The sequence below is a fragment of the Pimephales promelas genome, chromosome 25 (genome assembly GCF_988280905.1).
Source record: "Pimephales promelas chromosome 25, fPimPro1.hap1.1, whole genome shotgun sequence".
Taxonomy (NCBI): Eukaryota; Metazoa; Chordata; class Actinopteri; order Cypriniformes; family Leuciscidae; genus Pimephales; species Pimephales promelas.
In genome coordinates, this window is record NC_142793.1 from 25308205 (window position 1) to 25322298 (window position 14094).

Consider the following 14094-nt stretch of genomic DNA (forward strand, 5'->3'; position numbering starts at 1 on the left):
CTTGAAGTCTGAATCGCATAACCGTCACATGCATGTAACCCTCTTCATCATTGCTATGAGAAGGGCTTGAGTTCTTTTCATGATTGTTCTCTTATTTTAATTTAAGGACACTGATCACTCCGGATGACAGGGAAACATTAAATTACTTTATATACAGCATAACCGAGGTCAAAAAGGATACAGGAAATTTTCTGCATACATACAAATATACAAACTCACCGATGAACATTTAAACTTCATACCTTCAAAAAAAAAAAAAAAACACATAAAAGTAGTGCCTCTGCAGTCTAAAGACCAAACTGGGACCAAATGAAGATCCAGAACCAAAGCAGGTGATCGAGGGCAACGTTTGTGAGTGCAGCTGGGCTTTGGGTTCAGGGTGAGCAGGAAGTGATGCGTGATCTAGTTCCTCTGAAACGAGCTCTGGGCGGCACTGGTGGCGGCGGTGGTGGCTGCGCTCTGGAAAGTGCGGTTCGTGAGGACGCCCTGGGAGAACTCCTGCTGGGCCTTCTGGAAACTGGCACCAGTGCGACGGTAGTTGGAATGAACCTGGAAAACACCAACGACACATGAATCCAACCAAAGACACACAGATTTCCACTCAAACACTCCGAGACACTCACCATTTTCAGTAAAAAGACGGACAGCGCGGCAGTGGCCGTGAAGAAGGCCGCCACCACCATCATAATGATCCCGACCGCTTTATTAGAAGCCATGGCTTGTATGGCAGTAATCCAGCCGCTGCGATCAACAACAACAACAACAGCGGGTAAACAATGCAAGCTTCATCCGGCTAAATCATGCTGTGCTACTACTAATATGTCCATACAAAAGAATATTTCAGATTCTCTATTGCATGCATTTTTACCATATATACTATTTGTTTTGTTCAGAATTAACTGACTTATTTTTTTAATTAAATAAAAGAAATAAAACAATGGTTTGATATTTAATTATATTCTATAAAATGAATGCATGTATCAAACAAAAGAAATGATTTACATTGTACATTATAAATTATAGTTTTATATATTTTATCTCTAAATGTATTCTATAAAAATGTATATATATATATATATATGAAGAGTTCAGATGCAAAAGCCTCTAAATGCCATTTGAAATTTTCTTCTTTAATGATGATTTTTATCAAACTTGTATATTTAAGTTCAGTAATTTCGCTTAAATAACAATTAATAGGTAATTATCATTGCCATTTAAGTGAAATCACTGAACTTAAATATACAAGCTTGATAAAAATGATCATTCTAGAAGAAAATTTCAAATAGCACTTAGAGGCTTTTGCATCTGAACTCTTCATATATATACACATTTAATTAAATTCATATACACATATTTTTTTTTTTTAATTCAAAATGAATATAAATGAAAAAAGAAAACTATTCTAAAGCATGTTAAATATTTCTCATTTTTACTATATATACTATTTGTTTTACTTAGAAGATGAGAAAAAAAGATAAAAATAAAATATATAAAACTTTGAATTATATTCTATAAAATTAATACATATATAAAACATATAAATAATATTAAAATATTAATTCTACAATTCTAAAACAAATATTATATATTTTTTCTGTATTCTGCAATAGCCACGTCTCCTTTTTACATTACAAGCACATGACATTTCAGCAGTATTCATGAATATTTATGAAAACTTAACTAAATGGAATTTCTAGTTTATAAATGATAAATTATACAGTTTAGCCTCATTATTTAAAAATATTTAAATCTCAGAATGCTGATTTAAAGCTGTAACAAGTCTCATATTAATATTATTCAAGAGTCTCATATTAATATTATTCTCATAAATTTGTTTTAATGGAAGAGTACTGAGACATCAAGAAACACTTATTTTCGGGGCAAAGCGCTGCTTTAAGAGGAAAGGATAAAGCAAGAAGTTTCAAGAGCAAGAGGACATACTTCAGATAGGAAGCAAGAGTTTTAAAGGAAGTCCAGCAGCAGAAAACCGTTAGTTGAGGAAGAGACGCTGGTCAAAGAGAAGAAGAGAGAGCTGAGTGTCAAAAAGAGGAGAAAAGACCAACGGTGCAGCTCACACACTCACTTCTGCGCTCAAATACTCCTGTGATAGAGTGATAGAGATCCGGAACAAAAACTACTAGTGCATTACTGTCATCCAGAATGAAGCTGTGAAGGAAAGCTCTTATTCCTACCTGTTGCCCCAATTGGGAATGCCCACGCTCTGAATCACAGACACCGCGATCTGAGCGAAGAAAACGAAGAAGAAGAAGAAGAAATTGAAGGAGCTGTCAGACCTGAAAGAGAAATACATTTAAGAATTATCAAAGTGACAGAAATGTGCTGACAAAATCCTTTTTTTTCTAAATTGTTTTAATAATTTACTGTATTTTATTTTATTATTATTATAAACTGTTTAAATTATTCTGATTTCTTTTGATTATTTTAATTTCTTCTATGTAAAGCACTTTGAATTGCCATTGTGTATGAAATGAGCTATATAAATAAACTTGCCTTGCTTAGAAGCACCGGTGTTCGAGTGTTCTCGACTCGGGCGTTCTCGACCCGGGCGTTCTCGACTCGGGTGTTCTCGACTCGGCGTTCTCGACTCGACGTTCTCGACTCGGGCATTCTCGACCCGGGCGTTCTCGACCCGGGCGTTCTCGACTCGGCGTTCTCGACTCGACGTTCTCGACTCGGGCATTCTCGACCCGGGCATTCTCGACCCGGGCGTTCTCGACTCGGGCGTTCAACTCCGTGTTCTCGACCCGGGCGTTCTCGACTCGGGTGTTCTCGATTCGGCGTTCTCGACTCGACGTTCTCGACTCGGGCATTCTCGACCCGGGCGTTCTCGACCCGGGCGTTCTCGACTCGGCGTTCTCGACTCGACGTTCTCGACTCGGGCATTCTCGACCCGGGCATTCTCGACCCGGGCGTTCTCGACTCGGGCGTTCAACTCCGTGTTCTCGACTCGGGCGTTCTCGACTCGGGAGTTCAACTCCGTGTTCTCGACTCGGGCGTTCTCGACTCGGGCGTTCAACTCCGTGTTCTCGACTCGGGCGTTCTCGACTCAGGCGTTCTCGACTCTGTGTTCTCGACTCGGCGTTCGACTCTGTGTTCTCGACTCGGGCGCTCTCGACTCGGGCGCTCTCGACTCGGGCATTCTCGACTCAGGCGTTCTCGACTCGGGCGTTCTTGACTCTGGTTTTCGACTCGGTGTTCGACTCAGTGTTCTCGACTCGGGCGTTCTCGACATGCCATTCTAATTGGTGTTCTCCACTCGGGCGTTCTCGACTCAGGCGTTCGACTCCGTGTTCTCGACTCGGGCGTTCTCGACTCGGGCGTTCAACTCCGTGTTCTCGACTCGGGCGTTCTCGACTCGGGAGTTCTCGACTCTGTGTTCTCGACTCGGCGTTCGACTCTGTGTTCTCGACTCGGGCGCTCTCGACTCGGGCGTTCTCGACTCGGGCGTTCTCGACTCGGGCGTTCTCGACTCGGGCGTTCTCGACTCGGGCGTTCTCGACTCGGGCGTTCTCGACTCGAGCGTTCGAATCAGTGTTCTTGATTCAGGCGTTCTCGAATCGGCGTTCGAACCGGTCTTCTCGACTCGGGCGTTCGAATCGGTGTTCTCGACTCGGCGTTCTCGACTCAGCGTTCGACTCTGTGTTCTCGATTCGGGCATTTTTGACTCAGCGTTCTCGACTAGGCGTTCAACTCCGTGTTCTCGACTCGGGAGTTCGAATCGGGGTTCTCGACTCGGCGTTCTCGACTCGGGCGTTCTTGACTCTGGTTTTCAACTCGGTGTTCTCGAATCGGCGTTCAACTCCGTGTTCTTGACTCTGCGTTCTCGACTCGGGCGTTCTTGACTCTGGTTTTCAACTCGGTGTTCTCGAATCGGCGTTCAACTCCGTGTTCTCGACTCTGCGTTCTCGACTCGGGCGTTCTTGACTCTGGTTTTCGACTCGGTGTTCGACTCGGTGTTCTCGACTCGGGCGTTCTCGACACGCCATTCTAATCGGTGTTCTCCACTCGGGCGTTCTCGACTCAGGCGTTCTCGACTTGCCATTCGAATCGGCGTTCTCGACTCGGGCGTTCTCGACTCGGCATTCGAATCGGTGTTCTCGACTCGGGCTTTCTCGACTCTGCCTTCGACTCGGTAGTTAATGAGATTAAATTTTTCACTTAAAAATTTAAATTCTGTCATTATTTACTCATCCTCAACTTTTTTTGGTATGAATTTTTTTCTTCTGTAGAACACAAAAGAAGATATTTTGAAGAACGTCGGTAACCAAACCGTTGATGTTCCGCATTGACTTCCATAGTATTTTTGTTTTCCTACTATGAAAGCCATCTTCCTTTGTGTTGAGCAGAAGAAATGTTTGATGGTTGTGTCAGTCATTTGTGAACACATTAGTGTATATTAAAGGAGAGACTCACCGGAAGGCTTTATAGACGGGCCTGTACCAGCAGAGGAAGGAGCACGGAGCGAACATGATGACCCAGAGGATGGAGAGGCCGAAGTCAACGCCTCCTGCTGAGTCAGTAGTGAAATACGCCAGACAGGCCAGGACGTTCAGAAACAGCGTCACACACTGCCCTGCACGCACACACACACACACACACTTCAAACAAGAGCAATGCCTGACACAATCTCAGCTCAAAATTCATCCAGTCCTAAAGCTCAACACTGAAAGTACGGTTTCCCTTCACAATACGGAAGTTAAACGGATTACGGAATTAAAAAAAAAATTAAAGTACAATTAAGTAAAATATTAAAGTATAATTAATAATAAAGTAATAAAACAAAATATAAATATTAAAATAAAAATATTAAAAAATTTTAAAATATAAAAACATAAATATATTAAAAATTATATTAAATATAAATTATATTAAATTATAAACATAAATTTTATTAAATATATTAAAATATAAAACTAAAAATATAAATATTAAACTTGAACATTTAATTAAAAGGAAATTAAAGCTAAATAGAAATATATATCAATAACGAATAAAGACAACAAAGGAACATAACTGAAATTAAAATGAAAAGATAAAATACAGGTTAATTATAAATACTAACAAATACAACAGCAGTATATAAATAATAAATAAACACGCTTTAATATTCAACAAGAAAATAAAATGAGAGTTGAAATGCGCACTCAGGAATCAATAAGTGGAGTCAATTATTATTAAGGTCTAAAATCTAAAAAGGCACAAAAACATCCATCACTGGTCAATCGAATGAGAAGTGAAACTTATTTTTATGAAAAATTATGAATAATAAAAAAAAAATTGTACTTGGAACAAAATACTTCGGTGAATCAATCAAAATAAGAGCATTTATATGTAATAAGAAATGAGAAATTTGACCAAACAAAAGTACTGAGCAGTGTAAGGTCACTACATGGGTTGGGTTAAGTTAAAGGTTAGGGGTTAGGATCTAGTCAGAGAGTCATTACTGTAATAATCCTGATAAACAGGACTGTAGAATAAAGTGCTACTGAGAAAAGCTTGATGTTGACGATGTTAAACTCACACATCCACAGGTAATACAACATCTTGCAGAGTCTCTGATGCTCCTGCGGGATCTCCTCGGAGAAGTCCTGGTAGAAGCAAGGCTTGATGGGAAAGAATTTGGGGAGAGGAGGCCAGTTGTTCTGTTTGCCTGAGGAGAAACAAACACCCAGATCACACAAAACTTGGCAAACAGTCACAACAAATAAAGGTGCTGTGGACCCGTCTGTTGATTTATGCAGTTCAGATGTGTATGCAAACACACTCAGAAGGAAATACTAGCATACTGTGCACTAAATACTGCATACTATTACTTTTAAAAGTAGCATGTGCCAGAGTTATCATTGATAACTTGTGACAAATTAGTGCAGTCAAAACCGATTACCGTAATCGTGATCAATTGCATCATAAAAGTTTGTGTTTAATATATGTTTGCTATATAAAGCATATGTGCATGTGTGTGTACAGTATAAATATATATATATATATATATATATTACACACGCGCGCACACACACACACGTGATTAATCGATTTGACAGCCCTGGTACAAATAAAACTAAAACCATAAAAACATTTTCATTACTTCAAATAAAATAAGTAACACTTTACAAAGTGTTTCATTATTTATTAACTGACCTGAACAAACAGTCAGTAATAAAATATGTTGAAAAAAAATTATTGATTTTAGTTAGTATTTGTTCGTTGTTGTTTCATAGTTCACAGTGCATTAATTCATGTTAACAAACAAAAATATTTGTAAAAAAATATTAATAAATGTTGAAATTAACATTAACTAATATAAGTAAACGCTGCAGAAATATTGTTCATTATTAGTTCATGTTAACTAATAAAACCTTATTTTTAAAGTGCTACCATAAAAATTTAACATTGATTTTATTTCAGCCAACAAGCTGAAATATATATATATATATATATATATATATATATATATATAAAGGCAACATTTCTGATTTTTGTTTAGTTTAAGATGAAGAACTGCAATAACTAAAACAACTGAAAATTATATGGACATATTTAAACAAAACAAAAAAATAATAAAAATGGCAAAGACACAAGAAAATGAACAAAAATTTAGAACAAAAATGAAACTGGAAAAATATAAAAATAGAATCTAATTCAAAACATTAACAAAAACTGTAATAGTATATAAATGACGATAAATTAACATTAACTAATGCAAGTAAACACTACAGAAATATTGTTCATTATTAGTTCATGTCAACTAATAAACCTTATTTTAAAAAAGCGGCCATAAAAACTCAATGTTGATTTTCTTTCAGCCAACAAGCTGAAATATATATATATATATATATATAAAAAACAATACATATATATATAAATAAAAGGCAACATTTCTCATTTTTGTTTAGTTTAAGATGAAGTACTGCAATAACTAAAACAACATATAAAAATGGCATAAACACAAGAAAATGACCAAAAATTTAGAATTAAAATGAAAGTGGAAAAATATAAAAATAGAATCTAATTCAAAACATTAACAAAAACTGTAATAGTATATAAATTAGGTTAATATAACACTGATATGAGCATAGCATGCAGTGAAACATGCAACATGAGCCCAGATGACACACAGTCATCTTCTAATTTAATGCAGTTTTGTATAGAAATGTCTGAACTCGTGGCGGTCGGATTACATTATGTCTAAAGAGCATGAAAATTGTGGCTTGTGGTTGTCACTGAATTTGAAGTCACATGCATTGTGGGATACTGCATCTCATGCAAACGTAATGGTGGATGAGATTGTGTGTTACCCGTTGTCGCTCCTTGGCTCTGAAGCTCTTGTTCTCGTCGATCGAGCTCGGCTGCTTTCCTCTCCAGCTCCTCCTGCTGTTTGAGCAGATTGGCCTGCGCAGCTGCAGCCGTGGCCTGCACACACAAGTCAATTTAATGCCATTCACCTTTATTTCTATAGCGCTCGTCACAACACACATCATTTCAAAGCAGCTTTACAGAAAGTGAAATGATTATGACATTTAGAAAATATAGACAGGGAATGCTTACAACCTTTGAAGACATGCGAGTGTGTGAGTGTGTGTGTGAGACGCTGACCTTTGGCCCGGGATCCACTGACGGCTGCAGGACAGCAGGTTGAGACGGGACGCTGGAGGCCGGGATGGTGCTTCCCTGACACCAAAAAACAGAATTATTGGGATTTTATTAATGGATAATAAAATGCAAAGCATTGGTGTTCTGTGTGATATGCTGTTGAAGCAGGCACGCACGTCATGCCTTGTTAACCGTGGTAAAACCAGCTTATTGCTTTATTACATTAGAGTTCAGAGTAGGGCTGCAACTAACGATTATTTTGATAATCGATTAATCGGACGATTATTTTTTCGATTAATCGATTAATCGGATAAAAAATTTATTTCATTTTTTTGTTTATTATAACTAAATAAAACCCTAAAAACCACACTCTTTTGTGTGTTAAACAATCTTCTTAATACAGACAACTTCATTATATAGAAAAACAACAAATAAAAAAATATATATATGACCATAACCTATGACAAAAATGCTATTGTAAACTAGATTAGTGGATAACTCAGCAAAACTTAGCCTAGAAATATCACAAATGCACAATAATTTTATAAAATCTGAACATTTAGTGAAAAAAACATTCCTTAGTGGGAAAAAAATAAGAGACAATAAGTGTAGCACTATCTCTGGTAAAACGTTACACATGCTCTTTGTATTGTTGTTATACATTCATGAAAAACATCGTAAAAATCAGATGCACAGCTGTTTAGTGAGGAAGCAATATTGACTGTGTATTATACAGTATCTTTGCAATAGTTTATTAAGCCTTTTCTTTTAACAGTTTTAAATTTCAGTTAGGCTACTGTGCACGTGAAGAACAATTATAGTGCGCCGAGTCTACTATAGTGTTGTGATCTAACAGACACTCAGTAGAAAGTGATTAAGTTACAGCAATAAAAGTCTAGCAAGATAGTCATTATATTACGAAACCATAGACCTTTATCTACGGATCAATTATAATAATAACATTGAATCATCTTGGAAAGAGTTATCATGTCTGTTGTAACGCGACGCGCTGTTTGAACACCGAATAGAGAATGACTGACAGCCGCAGTGGAGGGAAAAGCTTACGTTAACTTGAATTTAATGACTTAAATATACATTTCTATCTCACATTATACTACAGTATGGCTTCGATTAACCCAGGTCACCTATTTTGGTTTCAAAACGGCGAATTTGCCGAAAGGTGAATGATTTTCGTGTATGCTGAATATTGATAGCGGTTTCCTGATGCCCGCAAATTAGTTCAAACTCACGGAATCAAGAGTGCGCATGCGAGACAGAAGATAATGTGCTCCAAACCGTCCGTGTTGCGCACAGACCGGCGAGGGAGAGAGACTGCGTGTGTGCCTCATGAAGCGCATGTAAGAAGCGCATGTAGCATGTAAACAATCCCCGTGACGTAATCAGACCAACTAATCGATAATGACATTCGTTGACAACGATTTTCATAATCGATTATAATCGATTTTATCGATTAGTTGTTGCAGCCCTAGTTCAGAGCACAATTACATAACTCTGATGAAGATCCTCGTCACACACAAGCAGTGAATAATGTGCATTAGACTCACCGAGTTACCATCAGGAAACGGAGTGAAACTTTCGATGCCCTCGATTGCAGAGTTCGTCACCTGAGTGACAGACGGATCCTGAAAGAGACGGACACACTATTATTATTAGATCATTATCATTTATTATTATTATACTACATACTATACAGCCAGCATATTCAATTTCACAAGGATCATGTGACACTGAAGACTGGAGTAATGATGATTTATGCTTTGATCACAGGAATAAATTAGCCTACTTTTTAACATATATTCACATTGAAAACACTTATTTTAAATTGTATTAATATTTCACAACATTACAGTAGTTTTTACAGTATTTTTCATTAAATAAATGCAGCCTTGGTGACCAATTGTGTGTGTATACATTAAATAATAAATATTAAATACTGAATAATATCATTTCACAATAATAATTTATATATATATTATAAATAAATTATATAATTATAAATTAAATAATTTATATATAATTAATAAATACTTGTATATATAAATTAATATTTTATAATAAATTAATATTAAATATTTTATTATATATACATTAAAATTAATTTATATATAATTAATAAGTATTATATTTTAATGTTTAAATGGCATTAATTCAATTATTTAATAATTAATGTAATATTTTTAATTATTATTATTTCATGGATCTAGAACAACTGAATCCAAATCAAATCTAAATGTATTTATAAAGCAGCTTAAAAGCCACAGAGTGAACCAAAGAAGAGTGCTGTAAAAAAAAAAAAAAAAAAACTAAAACATTTTATAAAAAAATGAAATTAATGTAAATGCATTCAATCCAAAACTAATGGTCCTTACAAAGTAGCAAAGGCCTCATTAATCAAATACGTGTTGAGACGGGTTTAAACATGTTTTACATCACAAGTTTTATTGAGTCACATGCCTTAATAACAATAGAAGTGACATCATCATCATCATCAGTGAGTTGAACAGGTCACACTCATCCAGTTATATTTCAGATGATTCTGTGGTCATAATGAGGATGTCAAATCCTGATATCAGCACTGATCCTTCCTTACACTAAACTAAACCACTCGTACGGTCCATCAGTTCACCTCTGCAAATCACACACACACACACATCGGACTGCAGCTTTTCAATTGATTTCTTCATTTCTTCATTTGAGTGTTATTTGCTCATGTTATTCTCTGCTATAGGCAGCTGACAACACCTATCCACAATTTTAATGCTTGCCATAAAGCAAGTCAAATTTGTAGTTTTCTTATGTTTTCTCATTCGGACTACAGAAACACGACCCGATCTGGCAATCTTAAATAGCGTGGATATATATTTATTAATATATAAGTGCCTTTCACCATGTCATGACTTGATGAACGATTTTGAAAACATTATTTTAAGGTAAAAAAAACCTTACTTAGTGCTGCTTTAATGTGAATCTCATTAGTCACATCTGACGTTGCATCAGGCAGACAGAGCAGGACTTTACAGGAAGCAGCTTAAATATTTACCCAGTGCGGGACGCATAAAACACAATAGATAGAGAACTTCCTTTGTCCTCAGGAGGATCTTAAAAGGGTCGAATCAGGGAAAATCTAATTCACCGTCCAATACAATCAACTTTCAGAAGTACATAAAACTTCCACCCTCCCATCAAAATTCTTTTCTTGAATCTAAGCTGCAAATATTCCTCAGAAAGTTGCACAAAAAATGACTTGTGTTTGAGTGTGTTTCTGCCGTCTGTCCTGACAGACACACCTGTTCTCATTCCCACAGGCCTCGACCCGAATCACCGCCACAGAAACTCCTGCAGGACAAGCGCGCTTCACAGCAGAACTAGGCAATACATACTGTTATGTACAATGACAATGACATACAATGTGAAAATGGACACTTTCATGGATCATAACCATCAAACTCAGCTGCTCAAATCAGTGCATGGATGCTAGGGGTGGCACGGTACATGAAAAAACACCCGAACCGTTCGGTTCGCTTGTCTCGGTTCGGAGCGCGTGTGCGTCTCACGGTTCGACGCATGCGCAATGTAACCTCGTGCCCGTATGTGACGTGTGTTTTCTTTTCGCGCGACATAAACTTGTTCGACTTGGACCGGCGCTGCACAGAGCGATCGGTGAATAACATCAATCTAGCGCGAGTCGGCTCCGTATGCATTCATCACTTTCGCGGTATTTGATGTCATTACCGATCGCTCTGTGCAGCGCCGGTTCAAGTTAATAAACAAGCCAGTAAAAGTGGAGTATGGAGCGCTGCAGGTCACGGCACGCGGAGAAATGGCAAGTGGGAGAGATGAGGGAGTTGGAGGATGCGCCAGCGTCGTATAAGTCTATGGTATAAGTCCGGTGTGTGGGAACATTTTGGATTTCATGTTATGATATTTTAATTTAACTACAGTGGCACTTTATGTATAAGAGCTTCAGTCATACGTTTCCAAACCCTGCACTTTAATTTTAAGTGGAAAAGTACCCTCACATTTTGGGAATAGAAGCATTGTTGATACTGTTTTTGTGTTGAGGTTGAACTTAAATTTCACTTTATGTTTATGGCCTTTGCTATTGCTATAGCTTAATTATCTATAGGCAATGAGGTTTCATGTATATTGACATTTAAAAGACAGTGTTTTAAGAGTTCCTCTCTTTTTCTTTTAAAAGATAGAATTTTGGTAAGAGCTACAAAAGTTAACAGTTGATACATGAAAGTTAATTTCTTTGTGTAAATACGATTTATTTGATAAAAATGCACAAGTTCTTGTAGAGATAGTGATACACATTCTCCTTTTTTTGCCAAATAAACAAAAAGCATGTCAATTTCTGCTCTCTTGCTGTATCTAAATCTCACCTAGCTTTCCTCTGAGATAGTCCCAAAATGTGCTTAAAGTCAAAGAGTCAAATTCAGTTTGTGCATGATTGCATGAATATAATATATATATTTTTTTAATACTGTATCCTAAAGTGTGGATAATTAAGCTATATATCACATGCTGAAGTACATTTCTGGAGTGTTAAAGATTAAAAGAAAAAATAACAAGAACCGTACAGAACCGAAAACCGTGACCCTAAAACCGTGATACAAACCGAACCGTGGGTTTTGTGAACCGTGCCACCCCTAATGGATGCGTAACTAAACATCTGAATTACGATTCTATTCCAGCAGACACGCGATCTGTATTTCCCGTCGAGGGAGACGAGGAGCACAGGAATGTTTGCTTTGTGCATAACTCAATATTCTGCTGCATTAAAACTAATGAGACTCCAGACAATAAAAACACAACAAACATGCCAGACGACAAACAGACTAACTAAAGCAAACCGTGATGCGTCTGTGTGCATCAGTCAGCAGGTGACACAATGTCAAATTAATTGACAGATTACAACATATTTGTACTTTTATAATTGTGCATTTGGCACACAGCAAGACTATTGAAATGAACTGCAAAAAAAAAGTTAAGTTAATAAATGCACCTAAAATATACATTTTTCATTCATATAGATTTTAACCCAAAATTTTAATGTGGATTAAAACTATGTTATTTGTCAAATATCTTGTCAAAATCCTGATCTGTTAGGCATTTAATGTAATGCATATAGTGCATCATTATATTTTAAAGTAGCATATATAATGTCTATTTCTTATTTTCAGTGCATGCCATTTTTTTGTATTTAAAATTGTGCAAAAAAGTGTGGAAATGCAATATATGCAATCTATATTCACATTACACATAGAAACTAGAATCATACAATAACCATTGAAAAAAAGCTCATGATAGCAAATACACCATTGTGAGATCTTTGCACTGTACAGTGCATAATTGTCAGTCACGTTTGTTGTTTTCATTCAATAAATCAAAAGGCATTATTTCACTTGATAATGAAAGCATAATGCCAATAATGCATAATGTCTTGATTAGATGCATTCCGAAGTCTTGAGTTTTGTCTGACGCAGTTCATCTCGATTATGTGGCGCATTAGAGATGATGAAGAAGAGAATAGGTGATCAGAGAGCCTCACACTCACTGTGTGACTCACAGAGTTGCATTCAGGCAGTTATACTGTTATTGCAGCCTTTACAGTGTTGTGACATTAACAGGAGTGGCGCTCTGGCCTTCAGCGTGTCACAAAACCTGCGCGGATACACACCCTTCACCAGCGACAACTAACACAATAACACCGCATAAGCGACCATGACACGTCAACGGCCGAACCGAACTCATCTGACCCAAAACTCCCATCATCATCATCATCATCATCATCATCATCACATCAACACAAACCCTGCGAAACTCGCCTAAACACCCACTTAAACCCCTCAGAAGCGCTTCTCCAGAGGTCCACGAGTTTCTCACCTGGAATGGATTAACGTCGACTGTCTCTTCAAACGGGTTTGAGTCAAATCCCGACATTGTGAGGGACTTTATCCGCCTTTAGAGTCCAAACTGAGCGGCACCGGAGAAACACTGCGAACTCTGCTGTTTCCTCTCCGCACTTCCGTAGTGAGTGCGTGACGCGCATGCGCTGCTGATCTGACTGCGACGTCATCAGAAGACGTTGATGGTTATTTTATTTTTTTATTTTTTTGATGATTAGTGAGGTAAACTTTTATATTCTGCATAAAAAAACTTTATATGCAGAAAACAAAATTTTCTGACTGTCAATCTAAATCTGACTGTCAATTTTTTGAATGAACTATATGTCCTAAGACTAATAGTGATACTATAATTATCAATAAAAATAGCACTTATTTAGATTATATAGTTTTTTTTTCTTTTTTCTTAAAAATACCCGTGGTAATTTGCATTCATTCATTCATTCATTTGTAAACTCATGTTGCTTTTAAACGTGCTTAAGAAATAAAATGACTGATTGATTTTCATTATAGCCTACTGAATGAAATTGTCTCTTTTGTTTTATGCATATAT

General features: G+C 36.9%; 1 protein-coding gene across 1 annotated transcript; it reads right to left on the reverse strand.

Annotated features, from left to right (window-relative positions):
* Nucleotides 1–261: 261 nt before the first annotated feature.
* Nucleotides 262–13693, reverse strand: scamp2 (secretory carrier membrane protein 2). Its single transcript, XM_039662345.2, has 9 exons — nucleotides 13522–13693; nucleotides 9177–9254; nucleotides 7615–7689; nucleotides 7317–7431; nucleotides 5543–5671; nucleotides 4435–4594; nucleotides 2193–2294; nucleotides 624–741; nucleotides 262–549 (listed from the first exon to the last, which is right to left on the reverse strand). Exons 1-9 carry the CDS (start codon nucleotides 13576–13578, stop codon nucleotides 403–405), a joined length of 981 nt encoding a protein of 326 aa, XP_039518279.2. The 5' UTR covers nucleotides 13579–13693; the 3' UTR covers nucleotides 262–402.
* Between the last annotated feature and the right edge of the window lie 401 nt (nucleotides 13694–14094).

Coding starts and splice junctions, on each gene's coding strand:
- scamp2 (XM_039662345.2), bottom strand. CDS start 13,578: ATGTCGGGATTTGACTCAAACCCGTTTGAAGAGACAGTCGACGTTAAT. Junction 7,690..9,176: donor CGTTTCCTGATGGTAACTCG/GTGAGTCTAATG, acceptor TTTTGGTGTCAG/GGAAGCACCATCCCGGCCTC. Junction 4,595..5,542: donor GTTGTATTACCTGTGGATGT/GTGAGTTTAACA, acceptor GTGTGCGTGCAG/GGCAGTGTGTGACGCTGTTT.